General features: G+C 32.3%; 2 protein-coding genes across 2 annotated transcripts in view; one reads left to right on the top strand and one right to left on the bottom strand.

Moving 5' to 3' along the window:
* Positions 1 to 1,377, top strand: part of LOC108906389 (lysocardiolipin acyltransferase 1-like) — a 12,045-nt gene extending 10,668 nt beyond the window's left edge. The window contains exon 6 of the mRNA XM_018709621.1: positions 1,044 to 1,377. Coding sequence (XP_018565137.1) covers positions 1,044 to 1,377 — 334 coding nt within the window. The remainder of the gene's footprint in view (positions 1 to 1,043) is intronic.
* Positions 1,378 to 13,495: 12,118 nt separating this feature from the next.
* On the bottom strand, positions 13,496 to 16,873 carry LOC108906400 (fatty acyl-CoA reductase wat-like). The gene is made up of 8 exons (XM_018709633.1): positions 16,676 to 16,873; positions 16,372 to 16,620; positions 16,120 to 16,265; positions 15,903 to 16,012; positions 15,648 to 15,840; positions 15,349 to 15,591; positions 15,004 to 15,261; positions 13,496 to 13,728 (listed from the first exon to the last, which is right to left on the bottom strand). The coding sequence occupies exons 1-8, from the start codon at positions 16,871 to 16,873 to the stop codon at positions 13,623 to 13,625; spliced, it is 1,503 nt and encodes a 500-aa protein (XP_018565149.1). The 3' UTR covers positions 13,496 to 13,622.
* Positions 16,874 to 21,732: the final 4,859 nt, after the last annotated feature.

Raw genomic sequence — 21,732 nt, forward strand, 5'->3', positions numbered from 1 at the left:
TTTTTTTATTTTTATTAGTTTATTGGATTATTATATTTTTATCTTTCAATAAAAATATATACTTACCTACTTTCAAAATGGCGTTATCATTTTTGTCATGACAAAAAGTTTTTAACGTTCATTCGAACAAAAACTTAATCAGAATGTTACAATTTTTGCGTAAAAATGATACTGGAAATTCTTAATCAAAGCACTACTGTTAATGAATGAAATGAATGACAGTTGAAGTTAATTCAATTATTTTTGTTCAAATGGACATTCAAAACTTATTGTAATCTTCCCGTATTCCTTGAAATATTATTAAGAAATTTTGAAATCTTCTTTTAATTTCGAATAATCCTATTGAAATCTTAAATAATCATTGAAATCTACTAAAATAACTCTGAAATTTCCTGAAATGTTTTGTAATCGGTTGAAAGATATTGTAATCTTGATTATTTATATGAAATTTGTAATGTTTTTTAATCGATATTGAAATCTGCAGATACATTACAAGAGATTTCAGAAATTTTGTAATCTTCGTACGTTTTTTCCTTACGCCCCTCGGTTTAGACGCTATCTAGCCTCATTTAGAGAGCTGAAATCGTAATTTTTTTCAAAAACAACCGATTATCTCGAAAACGGTAAGTTTTAAACACCATGTACATTTAATAAACCCTACCTAATATTAATCAAGGAATTCAAAAACGTAATAATATACAGGGTGTTCCATTTAAAATACCAAAGTTATATGTATAGCGCCCATGCGAAATGGACCATCCTGTAAAGCTAAAAATATTTTTTTCACGTGACCCACATTATTCCAGACATCTTTTATTAAAACCATTTTTTATAAACACAGTTGCAGAGTTGCAGAAGAATCCCTCTTAGGTGGAACGCCCTGCATATACTTTACAGGGTGTCCAAAAATGAATACCCGAGTTATAGTTTTATATTTTATAATCAAACAGACTGGGTGTTTTGGAGAAAGGTACAATAAATTCGGCGATAGATTTACGGCACCTCTTTACAAAACACCCCTTACATTCACATTGTACGCGCAGATATCCAAAGAGCGTCCTGCCCAAGTCGGAACCGGGTCTCAAGGAATTCCTGGAGAGGCGCTGGTTGGACAAGGAAAGGACCATAAAGGAGTTCTACGCCACCGGGCATTTCCTGCACGGGCAAATCCTGAAGACGGACAGGCGCTGGGAACTGTACCTGGCGCTGTTGTTTTGGTCGCTGCTGCCGTACGTCACTTTGTATTCCTTTGCCGTTTCGGAAGCGTTTAGGAACATGGTCATAGCCAACACGATATTCCTGGTGGCGGTGAACATTTTCTCCGGAGGTTTTCAGAATTTCGAGATCGCGCTGTACAATTTGAAAAGGTGGAAATGATCGGGTTTGCCCTAGCTGCGCTTATTTTCGTGTCATCTTGCTGAATAACGTTGAATTAATAGTTGTACGTTAAACTAACTCAAATAATTGCATAACCTATCGGGTGCAGTCGAACAATGTTCTTTGATACCAAAAATTTCTTATATCAAAGATATCTAACCTCGCGTTTGTGGTTTTATAGGCAAGAACACTTTAGTAAAACCATAATAGAACAAGAAAATCCATCCAAACTATAAAACTGTTGCAAGCACGTAAACATCGGAATGTACTTTTCCTGTTTTGTCGGAAATTTTGCAAAAAATACTCAATAATTACGATTAATTCATGTGTTTTCGAGGGTGCTCTCTTTAAATAAAATAATGCAACTATTGTAGCACTTCCGGTTATACTGAAAGTCGCCATCTATACAGAGTGACCCATTTGAAAGCGGACCACCCTCATAACATTTTTATTTATGGAGCGATTTTGACGAAATTTTTTTTTAAATGTAGAGGGGGGAAAGGTGTATTTTGGGATCAAGCGGCGTCCAGTTCTTTTTTAAACTAAGGCCTACTAGATCACATTCAGAGGTTGAAAAATCCAGAATCCATATTAGCGATTTTTTTAGAAAAAATCTGCGTACGCCACTGCATTCGGCATCATCCCCTGAAATGGATCTGTACCAAATTTTATGAAAAAATATTCAACATTAACGATTCTACGGCTAAATTGCTGGCAAATTGTTTATTATGCATTAAGAAGCTTTTTATCTAGTAACCCATACGTTAATAAATCAATCACAACAAATATTTAATAACAACATTTAATAGACATCCCTATATCAAAATACAATGAAACAAACAGAAAAATAAACGAGAAATTAACATAAAATTTAAAAAAACGCAGTAAAATAAAATAAAATTAACACACATGAAAAGTTTGCTACACTCGTCCAACGAATGCAGAAGAGCTGCGCGAAAGAAGAAGACAGGCATGCGCAGAAATTACAACACATTAATTGTCTAATGTTATGGCACACATTCAAAGACGATACAATAAATGCATTCAATTAAATGGAGATTTAGTTGAAAAATCTAGAATTTAAAGTTAATTCATGTATGTTAATTTTATTTTATTTTACTGCGTTTTTTGTAAATTTTGTTAATTTCTCGTTTGTTTTTCTGTTTGTTTCATTGTATTTTGATATAAGGATTGTCTATTAAATGTTGTTATTAAATATTTGTTGTGATTGATTTGTTATCGAATGGGTTCCTAGATAAAAAGCTTCTTAATGCATAATAAACAATTTGACAGCAATTTAGCCGTAGAATCGTTAATGTTGAATATTTTTTCATGAAATTTCCATTTCAGGGGATTTTTTCTAAAAAAATCGCTAATATGGATTCTGGATTTTTCAGCCTCTGAATGTTATCTAGTAGGCCTTAGTTTAAAAAAAACTGGACGCCGCTTGATCCCAAAATACACTTTTCCCCCCTCTACATTTAAAAAAAAAATTCGTCAAAATCGCCCCATAAATAAAAATGTTATGAGGGTGACCGGGTTTCAAATGGCTCACTCTGTACTTGCTTATTGTAAATGGAACACCCTATATATTATTGCATTACCGACAAGATAAATTAAAAATAACCCAAAAATGTTAAAGCTTCTGCTATACTATGTCTATATCTAACCTTTTTTGAGATTATCGACATTTTATAAAAATTTTGACAGATTCGTTTCGAAAATTCCTTATATCTTTCTTCGTCCTGGAAGCTTTCACTTGCTTTTCGGCAGACACAAAGAACATAAGATACACTACCTTCCACTATCAAAATTACGTAAAAGTATCCTATTTTGTACGTTACATTTTAAAAACTTAAAACCGACAACATTTTTTAAATTCAAATGGGACACCCTGTATTTTTTGCACCATATTATAGAAAATCAAATTATCTATGCACCGATGTAGACATTGTAGGAGTTACAGTTTCGATTTTCTAAGATATTTGCGGTTTTCTTACATACTCGAGAATATTACGTTAAAAATATGATAAAATATGCATTGAAAGACAAATATCGGTACTCTCATTCAATATTCTACGAGTATCAAGTATTTTTAATTTATTTTACATACATGGAACATTCACCTAGAATCAGAATTATTAGTTGAATTTCTATGATTTGGTATTTGCAACCGAAACAAAACAATTACCTAATAAAATTATTTCTGCTGGTTTTCGTAGAATTTTTCTGTAATTTTTAATGTTGTAATAGTTTTTAAAGAATAGCAAACATAAATGATTTCAAATAACTAATAAATATCAGATAATTTTATGATATTTGGAATAAAGTTGAAAGGAGAAAAAACATAATTTAAAATTTTGGTTGCTTTACATTTCATTATTTTTTTAATGAAAAGATAATTATTTGTTCTTTATTATAGTTGCAGTTACTAATAATAGTATCATATTGAAAGAAAACATTATTATTTTTTATAAATATATTCCCTTCTTATTTAAAAGATTCAGCAAATGCGAAACAATGCATTTTATAAATGTAATTATGAAAAAAATTGCACATTTGATGATATTTTTAACGTAATATTCTTGAGAATGTAAGAAAACCGCAAAAATCTGAAAAAATCGAAACTGTAACCCCTACAGTGCAAGAAAATACAGGTGTTCCATTAGAATTTAAAAAGTTTTATCGATTTTAAGTTTAAGTAAAAATGTAACGTAAAAAATGGTTCACTTGGTATAATTTTCTTCAGGTGATTTTGATAGCGGAAAGTAGTGCATCTTATTTTCTTTGTTTGTTCCGAAATGCAAGTGAAAGCTTCCACATCGAAGAAAGATATAACGATTTTTCGAAACGTTTGTATCTGTCAAAATTTTTATAAAATGTCGATTATCTCGAAAACGGTTAGATATAGGTACACGAAAACTTTAACATAACTTGTCTTATTTTTAGTTTATCTTGTCGATAATGCAATAATATACAGGGTGATATACAACTTATCCAAAAAAATTTGGGAATAGATGCGGCATGAGAAATGAAGTCAATATCTTAAAAAAAATTATAAAATCCTTATAGTTTCCGAGAAAAAAAATATTGTAGTTGTAGTACATTCAACCATTACATACCTGGACAATTGTAGTCTCTAGCGGCATTCGCAATACGCGTGGAGAGCCACGTAGCCTCGACGACTCCGAATACTGAAATCCGATTTTACAATCGTCGTTGCGTTAGTGTTTACAATAGTTTTTTAGTAATGGCTTGCGTGTATAGCAACTCGGAGTTGATGGATATCGTTTTAATTCATGGTGAACATTCTGTATTATGGTAAAGCATTTGTGTTATGGTGAAGCAAGACAACATTTGGGTTAGTTCGTAGAAACTGAGTAAGTCGGACACCAATCACAGCCAGTGAAACGGAATATTCCGTTTTATTGTAATTTTGTAGATTTCTGGTATTGAAGAACGTTTTTTGACTTCTTGAATTAATCTAATACGATTAAAATAAAATTAAAGTGCATGAGCTAATAATAAAAGATATATTTTTAAAAAGCCACTACTGATATCGGAATTATACTATGTGTATGTACATAGCAAAAATAATCCTTGTATTAACTATGTAAAATATATTTTTGCCGTACATTTACATATTAAGAAAGGTTACTTAGAAAAAATTCACACCCTGTAAGGACAAATAAGGACCAGTCACGTTTCTTCAAACTTTTGATTTCGCTCATATTTGGTGTTAAAAAAAACATTTGTTCATCTACTTATTAAAATAATTCTAATATATAAAAAATACTGTCTAACATGTATCTAGTCGTAAGTAACGTCAAAGAAAAGCAGTTTTCTTTGTCAAAGTAATTTATAGTTTTATAAGTGTATATCTACTTGCTCACACCAAAATTCTCAACCAGAATTTTTGGATGTCGATGATTAAAAAGTAAAAGCAAGGGGATAGACTTAATTTATACAATAATTAATTTTTCTCATCCTCTATTTGGAGCCTCTAACTTACTAGTTGTGAAGCGGAGGAAGTGTCGTATTATCTTAAATGTAATAAAAGTAATACTACTTATATATGTTTAGTAAATAGTTTTAAGTGTAGCTAAGTATGCCCTTGGAAATTAATAAGCTAGCGTATTCTTGCCATATGTAAGATAATTTTAAATGTAAGTGTTAGAAAAATACGCACAATGTAGCAGTAAGTGCGTAGCGACTTTTGGTCTTCTGTATTTCCACTGTAACTAACTTCACTCTAGCACCGCGATTCCGCGATATTAATTTATTGTTAAGGGTTATATCAGGAGGACGTACAGAGGATATCAGCAAAAATCAAAAATTTACTGTAATGTCAAAGATAGAATAGGGGATAGAACGTAAAAGAATATTTAAAAATAATAGACGTGTCGTCTTTTTCAGTTTGCATTTGCTGGTTTGACGAAAAATCGCCCTCGTTAAAAAAAAGTGAGGACTCACCTGTTTTAACCTCAAAATGTATCAAACTTCGGTCCTGTTGCATTTAAAGTAGATGTTCCCATTTTTCGTCCAATTCAATGAAGGTGCGCATGCGCAAGATGAGAAATTCGTTTAACCATTTTCAGTTTCAAGTATGTAGTTTTCTGGCACTAACACAGCACTAAATAAACTGTTACTACGTTTTAAATAACAAATAATTAATCGCGAACAATAACAACACTGGTAAACTATACAAAAGCAAATGTAAACAGATTTTTAAATACAATTCGGTACAAGTATGTTTAAATGTGTCACATTGCGTCGTCAACTAAAGGAACTAAATAGTAACAACTGTAATTAGACTGTTTTTTGTTTTTCTACGCTGGCTTTGCTTTACCTCCTAGGGTGACTTTTCGTAAAACTAGCCACTGCGTATTATGAATTAAGTGTAGAAATGTTAAATTTATTTTTGCGGTTTTTCAATGGTCTTGCCACGTTTTTTTGGTAGCTATGCCAAAAAAACCAACATGACGATAAAAGAAAGAGTTACCAAAGAAGTAGGGTTAGGTAAAAAGCGTCTGTGCTTGTACATAATTGTTTTAGAAACAAACCTGGCGCAGTTAGGGTAGGATTTTATAGAAATGTAAAGAGATAGATTTAGAAAATCATCACCGTTTAGATTTTTTTGTGTCATTGATCATCAGATGGACTTATTTGTTCTTACAGATAATTTTGTGGTGTCTTCGACTGAATAGTTAAGTAAAACTAACGTATTTAATATCTCTAATAAATAACTATATAATTATAGTGTAACTAAAACCTTTTTTCTCTATCTAGGTATGTAGAAATTGTCAAAGTATCTGGCGTTATAAACTTATAAGTCTAAATCACAGATAGCGAGTGTTGAGGCAAAAACCTTTTCAAATTGTGTACGTGATTTGTTCTGTATAGCCTGTATTACTTGGTGTAAAAGTATCTATTACATTAACTTTAAATTTAGTAAAACTAATAAATACTCGAAAACGAAACTAAAAACGAAACTATATGTATGCCAATCATAAAACAAGAACGCAGTGTCTAATTCTCAATACCATGTATAAGTGTGTGTTCATTAACATCTTAAAGGTAATTCTAGCAAATCTACGTGTTCTAGGATATATAAAAAATATTAAGGATACTTGAATCATTGCTATATATGTATGTGGATATGTTTTTAAATTTACGGGACTAAACAGTACGGTATTTTTTAAAAAAGTATACTAGTTTTAAGTTAGACCACTAGTAAATCTAATCTAATTTAAAGAAAGGTAATTTAATTATAGCAAATAAATACAAATACATTGATGTTACGCTGTTGTGAAGGTGTAGGCAACCAGTATTACACGGTTTTGTTGGGTGGGTCGTGGACTCTCCGAGTTATTTAAACATTGTTCTCAATCAGTGGAAACAAAGTACTTTTAATAATTAAATAACGTCTCTTTGTGATTAATAAACCATAAACTAGTAGCTAGTAAATGTGTCTTCTAGAATTATCTGTATGTGCAATGTCATCATGTGATTGTAAATACCTATTCTATGCGTTGTTTTACGGAAGTTTGTAATTATAAGTGTAAGTAAAACACTGTGAATTGATGTGCCAAATTCTACATTACTCAATCTAGATGTAAGGTTAGTTCTTAGATGTACTGAGGAATAAATTTTATTTTAGAAATAAGGCGTTATTCATTTCTATCACAAGTGAGCTTCTTTTCCTAGGCCACTATGTGTTTTATTAAACGAAATAAAATATAGACACATCAGATACCTAAATTACTGTGTTTATATTATTTTATTTCTAATCTCGGAGCAGAATCGAAACCAAAACAAACACATTAAAATCCCATTTGCCGCAGAGCTTGCGTGAGCCTCATACAAGATGGGCCGAGCGTGCTTTGTTTGTGCAATAAAACCACTGGTGTATTTGACGTATTTTAGCTACGGATTCGCCAAATTAAAGTGCCCGCACTTGAACAACACCGCCGCTAGGCCCGCTATAACCCGTGACGCTAACAGATGGTGCCTTACTTTGATCTTTCACTTATTCCTAACCCTGATGATCGCTTTAACTCTGTACTTGACCAAGACACCTGTACAGTCCGATTACTTCTTCATATTCACCACCTCCGAGCTAGTCTCTTCCCAAATGGGACTGATCCGCGTGATTTCGGAGAACGCGGGGTGGAAGCAGAGGTTGGATCAGCTGCAGACGATGCTCAGCGTTTGGAATTACGTGGGAACGTTCGGAGCGAAGCGACGCCACATCTTGTTGAGTCGGGGGTTTCTCGTAAGCGCGATTTTTTTCCTGCTGGTCCCGAACGTGGTTTCGACCGTCTATTTCTTGTACGGCGAGATCGATTATTTCACGTTTCTCAACGTATTCACGAGAATTTCTGTGGGTGAGTGAAAAAAATGATTAGTGTTTACTAAAAAAACATGGGCGTAGGTAGCTAGGGGGGCCCACCCCAGAAAAAAAGATTTAATATTATCGTCTGTCATATCGGCATATCGGTAAGTCGCTGACATCGTGACCTTTTTTTTAGAACATTCATATGAATTAGATTTTTTGGAATTAATACTTTTTACATTTGACCCTACCTGTATATTGATTATAATATTGCTATTCCAATTAGTTTGTAAAATTAGCGTTACCTAGAAAATTGCTCCCTATTTTTGAAAAAAAAACTTTTTATAGAAACGGTTATTTTTAGGGTAGGATTTTATACAGTTGTGTTTCAGTTTAAACTCGCTTCCTAATTGTAGGGAATTAAACGCACTGAAGCTTTGGAAGTGGAGCTTTGATTATAAAATAAATACTTTAATAAAAATTATCAAAATGTTCTTAGCTGTTAGACAGTCCCGGGAAAGAGTCCGGGAAAAAACTGTGAGTAAAATCTCCGGTACTTGGTAGCTGACTTAATATAAGTTAAAAAAGCAAAAATAAGTCAGAAATGGTTCGTTTTTAGAATAAAATTGGATTTTTGTTCTTAGAATCACCAGAATAAGTTACAAGCAGTGACTTTATAATCAAATTTAGTAAATGTTTAATTTTAATCAGACAAATCGTTAAATATAATTTCATCAAAATCGGAAATATTTTATAAAATATGTTTTTCAAATATCAACACTAAAAAATCCCATGAAGAAATAATCGAAACATAAACCGGAACATCCTGTTTAAAGATATTTATAAAACACTCTGTAGAAAGAAAGATAGTATATAGTCCAGGGAACGAAGAGAAAAATAGGGTAAATCGGATAAATCCGATTTGTATGGAAATTTGGAATAACGCTTATTTCACCCTGTAGATGAAAAGTTATATATGCTTGATATGTGATTCTTATTTTGAGGGGATGAAAACCACCCCTTATTCTAAAAAACTGAATAAATATAAAAATAGCTGTTAGGTATATAGAGTAAAATCATATCTTAATATACAACATGGTGTGCCAATTAACACTCCCGCTGCCAATATCTCTGAAATGAAGAAATTTATTTTAGCTCCGCAAACTGGGGTTGTTAGGTCCCTCGAATAGCTTCAAATTGTAGTGAGAACTGTTAGTTCAAATCTTTCTATATAGATGGCATGGCGATACTAAAAAATTTTTTGATCCCTGGAACGTGAAAATGCAGTCCAACTGAAAGATAAAGTGTAATATAAAGTTTTCCCTATATTTACTTGTTTTCGAGATATGTCGACTTCAATATGCAATGTATGGAAGGAAAATCTATTATTTTATCTAAATCACACCGAGACAAAATATTCTTTTAAAATGTTGTTATAATGACTTTATTCACATCATATACTAACTAACAAACAATGAATTATAAAAAAAACAAATGATCAACAACAGAAAAAAGATTGTAAAATGGTAATTCGTATAACTAGTATAGTTAAATTGAAAGACGCAAACTGATAAAACTGTAATTATTGGAAAACTAATATGTGTCATCTGTCATTGTTTTATTTTAAACAAATGACATGAGCCACCTATGACTGCATTTTTTAAAAACATTTGATAAAATGCGGTTTATCTCTGACCCTTATAAGATTTACCATTGTACAATTTTTTTTCTGTAGTTGATCATTCGTTTTTTTTATAATTCATTGTTTGTTAGTTAGTATATGATGTGAATAAAGCCATTATAACAATATTTTAAAAGAATATTTTGTCTCGGTGTGATTTAAATAAAATAATAGATTTTCCTGGTATATCATTAATTGCATATTGGAGTCGACATATCTCGAAAACAAGTAAAAGTAGGGAAAAACTTTATATTACGAAAATTACTCAAAATTTAAGGATCTTTCAGATGGATTGTATTTCCACGATCCAGGGAACAAAAAATTTTTTTGTATCGCCACGCCATCTATACAGAAAGATTTGAACTAACAATTCTAACTCCAATTTGAAGCTATTCGAGGGACCTAACAACAACAATTTCCGGAACTAAAATAAATTTCTTCATTTCGGAGATATTGGCAGCGGGAGTGTTAAATGGCACACCCTGTATAGAATAAATATTGTTTTATATTGTGGCTTATAATTTACGTTATTTTTATAAAGTTTCAACCCTTAAAAACCACCCTTAATGATAAAAATATAAAATTAATAGATTCTTTGACCTTAAAATATTTTTATAGCGCATATATTATAGATAGAAATCTTTTCAATAGTTTATAGTATTAATAACTAATAACATAAAATTAATAACTACTAATAACAGAATATTTAAAAAATATTGTTTTTAACGTTTTAAATGAGTTGATAGTACAAACAGGATAAATTAAATTCGTTTACCTGTTTATAATACAATTTATAATTTATCGCAATGTTTTAACCCTTAAAAACCACCACCAATGACAAAATATAAAAAATGACTTTTAGATTATTTAAAATGAATTATAATTTTTTTCGTTATAATTTTCTTTCTCGCGATTTACATTAATTTATGCAATATTAAAAATAATTTCAAATTTTCAAAGTTGTGGATAACCAAAATTAAGGTACCGTTGGTTTTTTTAATGATAACTTCCTTAATTTTAAAGCTATTAAGACGATCGAAAAACGATTTTACGGAAAATTTCGACAGCTAAAAGTACTGTAAAATTGAATAGTTTTTAACGTGTTACTTTTGAGATTTTTGAGGTTAAAGGGTTTGAAAAACATGAACCTCGCCCTCAATTGCAAACTTATAGCAGCGTCATCTCTGTTAATTTTTATCCTACACGGATAAAAAAGAAACCAAAATATTCTGTGAAAAAAAATCTAACCTTTTGTATTCTTGAATATTTTTCGTATCTTTTTTATTTTTAAAGTTATTTTCAAAAATATGTTATTTTTTTGGAATTAATTTTTTTTTTCCAATCAAAACGTAATATTTTTCAAAAATATGTATTCTAAACCGCTTAAACTTGTATAATATATTGTTAGCACATAAAAAATGTAAATTGTAGAAAGTTACCTTTAATTTTAAATTTCGTGAAAAATTCATCAGTTTTTGAACTGATTTGTTTTCCGAAAAAGTGAATTAACAGTTATTTTGATCATAACTGTTAATTTTTATGCTAATGACTTAAAGACAAGTTCATTTTAAAGATTTTTTAAAGTACTTTAAAAAATGTTCTGTGTATTTTTCTTGAAAAATAGAATTCTTTTTAGTTATTTTACGTTAAATGCTTCCAATTTAGTTTCTGGCGAATTTGAAATTATTTTCAACTAACCGTATCTCAGCACCTATTGCACCTACATAAACAAAATAAAATCAATCTTTTAATTTTTCTATAAGCTTCATTTTCTTCGTGATTGTTTTTTTTTCATAGTGTCTATTTTCCGAGTTATTCGAAAAAACTACTGAAAAACGTCTTTTTTTTAATAAAAAAATGTACATTTTCAATCACCAATAACTCAGAAAATATTGACTTATCGAAAAATGTTCACAACATACTTTTTGCTTAAAATTGATTGCTTTATCGATTATTACCTGTCATTTTCCGCAAGATTGTTTTTCCATCTTCTTTTCCTCCAAATTTGACGGTTATGAATTTTTGAAAAAAGGTCTATTTTAGAGGTTTTTCTGGATATTCTCTGTAAAAAATGAACCGATCGGGTCGCACAAAAAAAACATTTTATAGGTTTTTTTTTATTCTCTACAAAAGTCCTATTGAGAGTAAGACGATTCCATCATTATTTTTCGATATATTATAAAACAAAAACAAAAAAAATGTATTTTTTTGCAGTTTTTATTGTTTAACAAAAATTTTTCACGACATTGCTGCGGAAATCACTTGAGTTTTCATTTACTAAGTATTTTTCAAAAGGAAATACATGAAATTTGCTGCAATATTTAAGTGTGCCAGATAATCTCTATTGGTTGGCCTAAAATGTATGTTATTACAAAAAAACGGCTAAAAATCGCATTTTTTTAAAATTTCTTTATCTTTAAAATGAAAAAAGATTGTTTGTCGAAACTTTGAGAATATGTAGTCCTTGGCAAGTGCAAGAAAAAGTGCATTTTTGTAAAATTGCAAAATATTTGATAGTTTTTTCAAAAATTTAGTTTTTCGGAAAAAAATCATTTTTTTCAAGTGTCAATACAGTAATGCACTTACGTGATTCATCTTGGGCTTAAAATTTTCTCTAAAAGTTGTAAATTTCCTGTGCAAATTGTGCGCGTATTACAAAATAATTGGAAACATGCGAAAAATCTATCTAAACGCTGCATTTTTCGGGGCAAAAATGTAGATGCAAAAAATTGTGCGCTTTGGAATTAATGACAATTTTTTTTAGGTGCATTGCTTTCATCTACCTACGTGTATACACTATACGAGTTCCTCTACTATTACCTACTTTTCAAGTGGACCTTTGAACAGATACAAAGGGAAGTCACCTCCAGACTATGCGCATCCAACAAACTGGCTGTGATTGTCGAGAACTCGAGATTTTCCAAGGAAAGCAGCTTCACCAGGAAGTTGAGGAAGCTCAGGAAGCTTTACACCGTCATTTTGTACAGTTTCTACGGATACAAGAAGACAAAGAGGTCTTACATCGTAGCCGTAATCTTGATTTACCATTTTCTACTAATCTTGATCGTTTTTTTCACGTTTATCGTGCTGAGGGGTACTGTGGAGTTTAGCACCGGTCGCTTCTTGTATCTCCTCAGGTACATCTCGTATTTTTTGTACCTGGGAACGATTTTCATGATATGCGACGGTATTCAGGGCCTTGTAAGTTTAACTGCACAAAATCCGATATGTCGTTCCTAAAATTAGCACTATTTTAGCTACAAGAGTTGTTAACGATTATGTTCAAGGTCCCACTGAACGATTTGAGCCCGGAAGAAGCCAGGGAGGTAAGAAAAAAAACTTTAAATACGCTCCGTTCTGTTTTATTGGGTTTTAGGTCGAATTGTTCACGAAATTTTTGATATGGGAGCAACCTACTAACGCCTCAAGGGACTTGCCTGTTTACAGGATGAATATGCTGATGAATGTAAGTAAAATCACTAAGAATAAATTTAAAAAAGTACGTTCCCGTTTTTAGATCATCGTGGACATCATCACCAACGCCATGATCGTGATCCAGCTGTATTTTTGGTTCACCAAGAAAGCTTAAAAAGGGGCTTACACATGAAAGAAGTCTTTATTACCAAAAAACTTGTAACCTTTACAAACAAATTGAGCAAACTCGGATTAACTAGAGTAACTTTGTGGACTAGCGTTGCACTTTGATCGTTTAAGGGTGATTTTACCACATTAGTGTCGATTCAAGTTCAAGACTGGAGCTAGAATCAAGCTGTAGAAGTAGTAGGCTACTGCGGCCGTGAAAATCACCAGGACTGTTTTGTCCAGCACGTACATACTGAAATAAAAAGCAAATATTTTATATTTACTCGCTAATATATAGTGATTAGAGATTAGAGTATATAGTATTCAAGTCACAGGTTTATGGAATGGATTCCAGATGTAACTATAACTGAGGGTCAGTTTTTTTTTTAAATAAAATAAATAGTACAGTTATAATTAGTTTTTTAAACTCGATTTCGATCCTTGTCTACGCCGTCACTGAACAGTTCCCGAAATTCTAGGTCGATCCAACTTTGTAACGGTTCTAATCACGGAGATACATTTGAACTACTGCAACTTCACATCAATGAATCTGTTTGACCTTAACACCTTAACCTCAAAAACTAATTTCTTCGCCTATAAACATTTGTTTTTTATATAAATTGTACAGAGTGTTTCGCATAAGAACCGACACAGAGCTGGGACAAGTAAGGATTCCCAAAATATGGTGATTCAACGCAACTTACCTTTATAATAGTAAGCTATTGATTATGTCATATGGTATAGAACTACAACGTTGATGGGTTTTTATTGCATGAATCGTTCAAATGGTTATTTAGAATGAAAAAACCGCGGAGTGCTATTAAATTAGAGGGTGTAAATTGGAGATAGGGGTGAAAATGCACCCTTTCAGTTTTTTAGTTGTAGCTCAAAAACGAAACAAAATTTCGCTATAGTTCCTAGGAAAAATTATTTAGAGAATTTTATGCAAAATAATCGTTAATAAACAATTTCAAAAAAAGCAAAATATTCGATTTTCTGATTTTTTTTTACTTTTTTGCCTCTAGTTTTTTTTGAGTAAAGTTGGGCATATGCATTGCTTCATAGAAAAAAAAGTAATTTAAATAATATATTGTTTAATATAAAATAAAATTTTCCTTTTAAATTTTTAAGCTATTTCCATGGGAAATTCAATTCTCTAAATAATGTTTTCTATGGACTTAGAGAAATGCTATGCTATAACGTCACGTGGAGAGTAAATTAATGCTAACCTATCCTTATAACCCTCAAGTTTAATTTTATAAGAAAATAAGTAGTACTTAGTGATGTACTTTGCGTGGGGTAAGTATTATATCCTTAAAAAGTTATTTATTTCAGTGTTTAGCGACGATATGGTGTGATGCTATGAAGAAACACATTTACTAATCATGACTAGATTGTCCAGCGGCGGGGTATGAAAATTGCGAAAGAAAGTAAAAAAAAACACTTTTACAGGCAGATTTTGAAGAAATTAACTTATATGTTTTTCAAAACGTCATAAGTAGCCTTCGTACGCAAAATTTGGACTTACATTTTCATGTTTCTGCGGGCAGCTGGTAGCATATCGTCAGTTTCTTTTAAAATATTCCTTCTGACGCACAATATACACTTGGTCAGATAGTCCTTGACGTCTATCACTTCTCTCTCTATCTGGTAAATCTTCTTCTCTTTCTCGTTCAGCTTTCTCCTCACCGTTTCTATATTCTTCGTCTCGAAACTCCAGGCCTTCGTCGTGTAGAACTCGAACATTTCCGCTCCTTTCCTGATACGCATCTGGATGTTGTACAATCTAAAAAAAAATAAATCATTCCACACAGCCCATAACTTTGCAGGCAGTGGCCCTGGAAAGGTACCTTGAGGTACTTTTTGCACTCACATTGGTTTGTAGGAGAACAGAACCAAGAGAAAGTCCACGACTATGGCGGGTATCAGCTGGAAAAGCACGAAATTGAAGTTGTTGTAGATCCTGCTCTTCGTCATGGTACCGCCAGGGTACCACAGGATGTTGTTGAAGGGAACCCGATAGTTGATGACGTCGTACCCACACAGCATTATCTCCTCCCAGTTGATTTTGATGTCAGATTCCGGCACGCAAAGATTAACGATGTATGGGGCGCCCCTAAAAGCAAAAATTGTTGTTTCTGGGCTACTTCCAAGAAATAAAGAGAAGAGTACTCATTCCTAAGATAATCCCAAACTGCTACCAGCATTCCACTGACTGCGCAGTCTGCTGGGACGAAATTGGCGTGAGATTTGCTGTCCATGTACATAGACCTGATGACACCCTTTCCCCCACCCACAAACAACCCCATTGGTCCCTGCAGATTGTTGCACCAACCTGGAAGGGGTTCTTCGATAGTTGGTATCACTGTGAAAGTCACCAAACTTGTTAACAATTCGGGAAATAGTCTTGTTGTTATAAAAACATACCTACTGCAGGCCTGGTGATGATGACAGGTACTTTCCCGACTTTCTCGTTGACTAGAGCCTCTGCCAAAGCCTTGGAGAAGGTGTAGGAGTTCGGCATATCCCCCAAGATGCTGAAAACGAAATGTCGTGTCTAAATAAGTGTTAAAGACATTCTTTAACAATATTTTCTAAGTACAAAACGATTTTCTTTGACTACATGACGGTAGATTACTCTTACTTTTTGCTAAAACTGCTCATGGTTTCCTCTCTGATCCACTCTATGCCGTTTAACACAGCGTGAGGGTCAACTGAAGGTGCATAGTACTTTTCTCTGGTCACTTCTTCTTTGGGGAACGCGTAGGCCGTGGAAACGTGCACGAACAGCTGAATACAGAACAATAATTTATTAACAAAACTGGATAGGCCCCAAAATAGGTACCCTGCGGTACGCTTTGTATTTAACATTGAATATTTTGGAATATTTACACACCTGCAGGTGTTTGCACTCTTCTGCTAGGTCCAGAACAAATTTGGTGCCCCTGGTGTTCATTATTATGGCACTCTTGACTGTGTCGTCGAACCTGGTGGTAGCTGCAGAATGGAAAATGAAGTCTACTTCGTTTTTTAGCGTCTCCCTGTCTTCTTTGGTGATACCCAGGTCTTTTTCAGAGACGTCTCCACAAATTACCATGCATTTTTTTATCACGCCCGGTCTCTGTTCTTTCAACAAGTCGAAGAGCTGGAAAAATATCGTGTGCAATTCTTTACCAGTTTTATAGTTGAGTTTTACTTACGACGTTGTTAAAGATGTCGTGCATCCTTTCGTTTGGGCTTTTGCCTTTCTTTCTTCTGATCAAAAAGTACATTTTCTTCACGTCGGTGACCCTAAGTAGCTTTTCTATGAGGACTTTCCCGACGAATCCAGTGGCTCCAGAGATAAAAATTGTTTTGTTGTGGAAAATTTCGGATATCCTGTCCGGGAGATCCGCCATTTTGAAGTAACGGCTGAAATGACGTCACGTTGTCTTAAGAAAATTATTTTGTGGTTTTATACGTTATAGAAAACACTCTGTGTATAAATCGCTAGCTTGGAAGTTTCTAGGCGAATACAAGATTCAATTACAGTCAACTTTTTTTGTAATTGTTGTCGCGCGGCAGCTATTGTTTACCATAAATATTTAAAAGTTGTGGAAGAACAAGAAGTTGGATCTGCATGTTCGGTAAAATTCCTCGCTATAATCAAATAGCTTGCAAAATACCATTGCAGGTCTGTTAATCTTGCAATACCACAGATTTTCAAGGGAATTAGGATAGCAGACAAAATCATGTAAAGAAAAAATATATACTGATGATATATTGATTAAATATGGTCGTATTACAAAAAATTATTCAATGTTTGTTCAAAACTTTAAAAAATAGAAAGCTAGAACTGTTTAATTTAATTTTATTGTTAATCTTACATGTATTTTTCTTCGCAGTTGTATCACATTAGAAAAAATAAGAAATAAAGAAAAAATTAGCAATTAGTTTTTTTTTAAGGGAGTACTTACATTTTGAATATTCTTCAAACAACCCACACCCTGTATGTGATCCCGACACTCTTGCAAGTTATAAGAAATTGAGCAAAAACGGAAACACTCAGTACTTACCTAATTTTTATTTAAAAAGTGCTTTGAGGTAAATTAGTCGGAAGCGAACTGATCACTCACTTTACGCAGTAGGTTGTGGTGCGCGTTCTTCAACCTTCGTGTTTTTATAAGAACAGAGCAACGACGACGATGTTGATCGGGATCAAGGAGGAATTCTTTCCCGTGTATAAGGCTGCGAATTTCTGATGGAAAGGGTCGATGTCAAACGCTGCCTATCAAAAGCGAATTAGGCAGTAATTTCAGTGAATTTTGCAAACTTTGACGTTTATATTTACGTTTTTCGTTGTTTCCCGAAGTATCCATAGGTTTCTAGAACAATATCTAAGAATATCTAAGCCTGTAGGAACATGAAAGAAAAAGTAGAGCATAATCTAGAAACATTATGAAACAAATTCGTAAACAAAGCACATTAGGGTGACTTGACTCGCTACAAACTCATATAAGAGAGTTAAACATTTTAGGAGAAACTGTTTTTTCATCCTACCTACTTGATTCTGTTTCTATGTATGTCTTTTTGATGTTATTTTTTTTCTTACTTATTTTTTTTTTAAAATTCATTGATGATATTGTATAATTGTAGCGTAACCTTAATTCTTATAGGTAGTTATACATCTAGTTCTTCTTGAAAATTGGACTTCTTGTTCTACCACAGGCAAGAATAGTTACTTATTACCTCTGTAATTTGAAATTATGAATATCAATTAGATCAGGCCACCTTGACAAATGAATAAATAAAATGTTTTTAATTGATTTAATTGTTTCTTTAATGGAAAATAGGACAAAATTGCGTCGTATGTATAAATTGTAATGGCCATTACTCGTGTGGAAAAGTGGTAGCACTTTATGGTACGAGGTCTGGTCAGAAAATAACCGAATTTCTTTAAACTTTATTATTAATTGTATGCATTATTGGTCCTCGTATCCTTCAAAGTACTCCCCTCTTCTATTCGAACACTTTTCCCAAAGGCGTTTCAAATTTCCTATGTGAATTTATCTCTTAAACTTGTCAGTTAGTTATAAAATTATTTTATTTTAACAATTACCTCTGATTGTTGATGAAAAAATATCAATTATTATTTTTCTTATTTATTTGTGTTTTTTACTTAATAAAATATTCGCTTATTTAAAGACTATCTATGTACTTGTTTTCTTTTTGTAGAATTAGGAGAGAAGGGAAGTAAAATTTATTTGGCCAATTGTCAAATTTGAAAGATAAAGCCTACTACTGACTTTGTGATTATTTTGTAATAAACACTGTCAAAATCTTGTGTCAATTAATACGGTTTTTCTTGAAAACCATAAAGTTTTTTAAAATTTAACGGAAGTAAAAAAATTTTTATAATTAAATTCTGCTGTGAATTAATATTACTATTTTTCAATTCGGTCAATGAAAAAAAAGTTCGGTACAATTTTAGGGGCGAGTCATTCAAAATGAACACCTTGTAGTGCATCAATTAACTTTATGAGAGGAGTTTATGAGTTTATGTGAGTTTATGAGAGGACGAGTTTATGAGAGGACAAATGGACCAAAAAGTGAAAGATACGAAAAAAAGTCATTCTTGATCAAAGTTTTTGCTTGTTTAGAAAATACGAATCGTCATGACGAACTTCAATTTTGTTGTACAGGGCGGGTCAGAAACACAAAAATGTTATTTTGAGTAAGAGTAAACATATCTACCTTATTTTGCAAGATACGAAAAAAGGCATTCTTGATAAAAGTTTTTGCTTGAAAGATGAATAAGAGTCACATTATAAAAAATTTAATTATGTATTCTCTAGCACAACTTTAATCAGAGTACCTAGAAATGCTTGATAGATTTTAGCCCAGACTAAACCATGACCGAAATGTTTCTATGGGGGCGTTTGTAACAAATTGTTTATGCTACTCCAATACCAAATAATGCCTTTCAATATCCCTGGAAGAAATCGGAAATTCCTTCAGATATCTAAGAAAGCAATTAAAGCTGTTTTACATTGACAATTTATTGATGAATTAATTCATGAAGTCGCTTCATCAAGAAATTGGACAAGTGTAATGCACCAAATCTGCTGTCAAATAACTTCATGAATTTATTCATCAAGTTCTTGACGAATTAGAGCACGTTCTAATTTTCGTCAATTTCTTCGTGAATATCGGAAGTACCAACCCAACAGATTTCCACCCTCAGATCAGAAATGAGGTTATGTTATTGGAATATGTAAATTGTGTGGCGTCGTGCTAGTTTTGCATTGTTTTTACCGATCTGTTACTTACAAAAACTAATATTTATAACGAGCGTTCAAATAAAAACGTGGTCGAAGTTGGCTCTGACACATTGGACGTAGGGAGTAGCTTATAGCGACCAACTTAACCTCATTTCTCAACGAGCTGTATAGCAGCTGTCAGTTTCAATAACGTTAATGACTATATAACTTTATTTTAAAGAATAATCGTGATAACAATAACAAACAATTAAAGGAGCTGCGGAAAGTGTCCCCCTCCTTGTTATAACAATAAATTAAAGCAGCTGCTGAAAGTGTCCCCCTCCTTGTTCCAAGCACTTTTCACACCTGTTCCTCAAAGAATTAAAGACATTTTCTAAGATGCTCGGGGTATTGTTAATTTCACGAATCTTGTCTATAAGTCGAGCCTGCAGATGGTTTAAATCAGGAATAGGCAGTTCAAAAATAGTGTTTTTAAGGTAAGGCCACAAAAAGAAATCANCGTGAAGCGGTTTTGCGGGTTGGAAAATATACCAAAGTACTAAAAAACAGTTCTCGGAAAGACGCTTAACTTGAAAAAAAGAACGTTCAAATCGGTCCTAAAAGTTCCGAGATATCGAGTGTCAAAGTCAACAAGCGTTAGCTGCAAAACTATGCATAATGTAACAACAACAAAATATGAATTTGGTAGGTTTTTTAAGAACTTTTCGTATGTGCTTTTATAAATATTATCACACGTGTGCCTTTTTTATGAAAATTCAATGAATATCGCCAAGCCGACCATTTTAGCCGCAAAACCGGAGGGAGGGGATGAATGATAGAAATTGAAATTGCGCGTTCAAAAAGAGCGTGCCCTCTTCGGCGTTCAATATCTCGGCTTCTACGGCTCCGATTTTGATGATTTTTTTTAAAATCAACATATAATGAGAGGAATTCAATTGTCAAGATTTCATTAAAATATTATAAAGCCCTATGAGCCTATTACGACTACTTAAAATTTCACACATTTCATTGTTGTTGTATATTCATCTAAATAATAATATCGATGGTAGATATACATAGTTCATTGTTAATAGTTCTTAGTTTTAATAATTCGTAATAATGTTTAAAACCTTGAATTTTTTATTTAATATGTAATTTATTTATTTGACATTTATAAAACTTATCATCGCATTATTAAAGTATTCCGCTTTTTTACAGCATTGTTGCTGTTTTCGCTCTAAAAATTTTCTTCTACAAGCTGGCATACGGTGGCGGCCTATTAGAATATTTCGGAGACTACTTCGAATTGAATTTTGAAAATTTGGGACCTGCTGGTTTTTGGAGGTTTTATTTAAAAAGAGTTTAAGTAAAATAATGCCATTGTTGTAGTACTTCCGGTTATGCCGGTAGTCGCCACCTATTTGCTTATTATAAATGGAACATCCTATATATTTTTGCATATTTGTATTCTACGCGTAATTTTAGGGGAATTTTATAAAGCTGCCCTATATTCATGTCTAAAGATCTAATGGGCTTCGACCTATTTCAATTTCATTTTTATTGTCGCATTTGATTAACCGAACCGCCAAAACTTGATTTTTCTAAATTAGACAACTTGTATATTTAATCAAAATCTATTGTAAAAATTTACTCTATATCTATCCATATTACATCTCCATATACCTATCTTTTAATTTTTCTGTTTTGAGGGTTTTTGTGATAAATAAAATGATCCAATTTCTTGCGAGGATGGCTATGAAATTGCTAGCAAATATAAAAAATCAAATTAACCAACCATAACCAACCATAAGTCATCATTTGCTGATAATCTGACAGTGGTACCTACTTACAATTAGTTAAACACTGATTTGAAAATAATGGAAAACGGCACTTATTCAAATGCTGATATTATAACTGAAAACAGCAATGATGTTGTAAAAAAGTGAAAAACTTTAATAATATGATGATAATGAAAATATAATAAACACGTTTTATAAACATAAATAAATAATTATTTG

This window comes from Anoplophora glabripennis, unplaced genomic scaffold, assembly GCF_000390285.2.
Source record: "Anoplophora glabripennis isolate ALB-LARVAE unplaced genomic scaffold, Agla_2.0 scaffold59, whole genome shotgun sequence".
Taxonomy (NCBI): Eukaryota; Metazoa; Arthropoda; class Insecta; order Coleoptera; family Cerambycidae; genus Anoplophora; species Anoplophora glabripennis.

What these genes read in the sequence shown, in the direction of transcription:
- LOC108906400 (XM_018709633.1), bottom strand. Translation starts at nt 16,873, where the DNA reads ATGGCGGATCTCCCGGACAGGATATCCGAAATTTTCCACAACAAAACA. An exon ending in ATGAGCAGTTTTAGCAAAAA is followed by an intron (nt 16,013 to 16,119) that starts GTAAGAGTAATC and finishes TTTCGTTTTCAG; the next exon opens with CATCTTGGGGGATATGCCGA. An exon ending in TGGGATTATCTTAGGAATGA is followed by an intron (nt 15,592 to 15,647) that starts GTACTCTTCTCT and finishes TTTTGCTTTTAG; the next exon opens with GGGCGCCCCATACATCGTTA.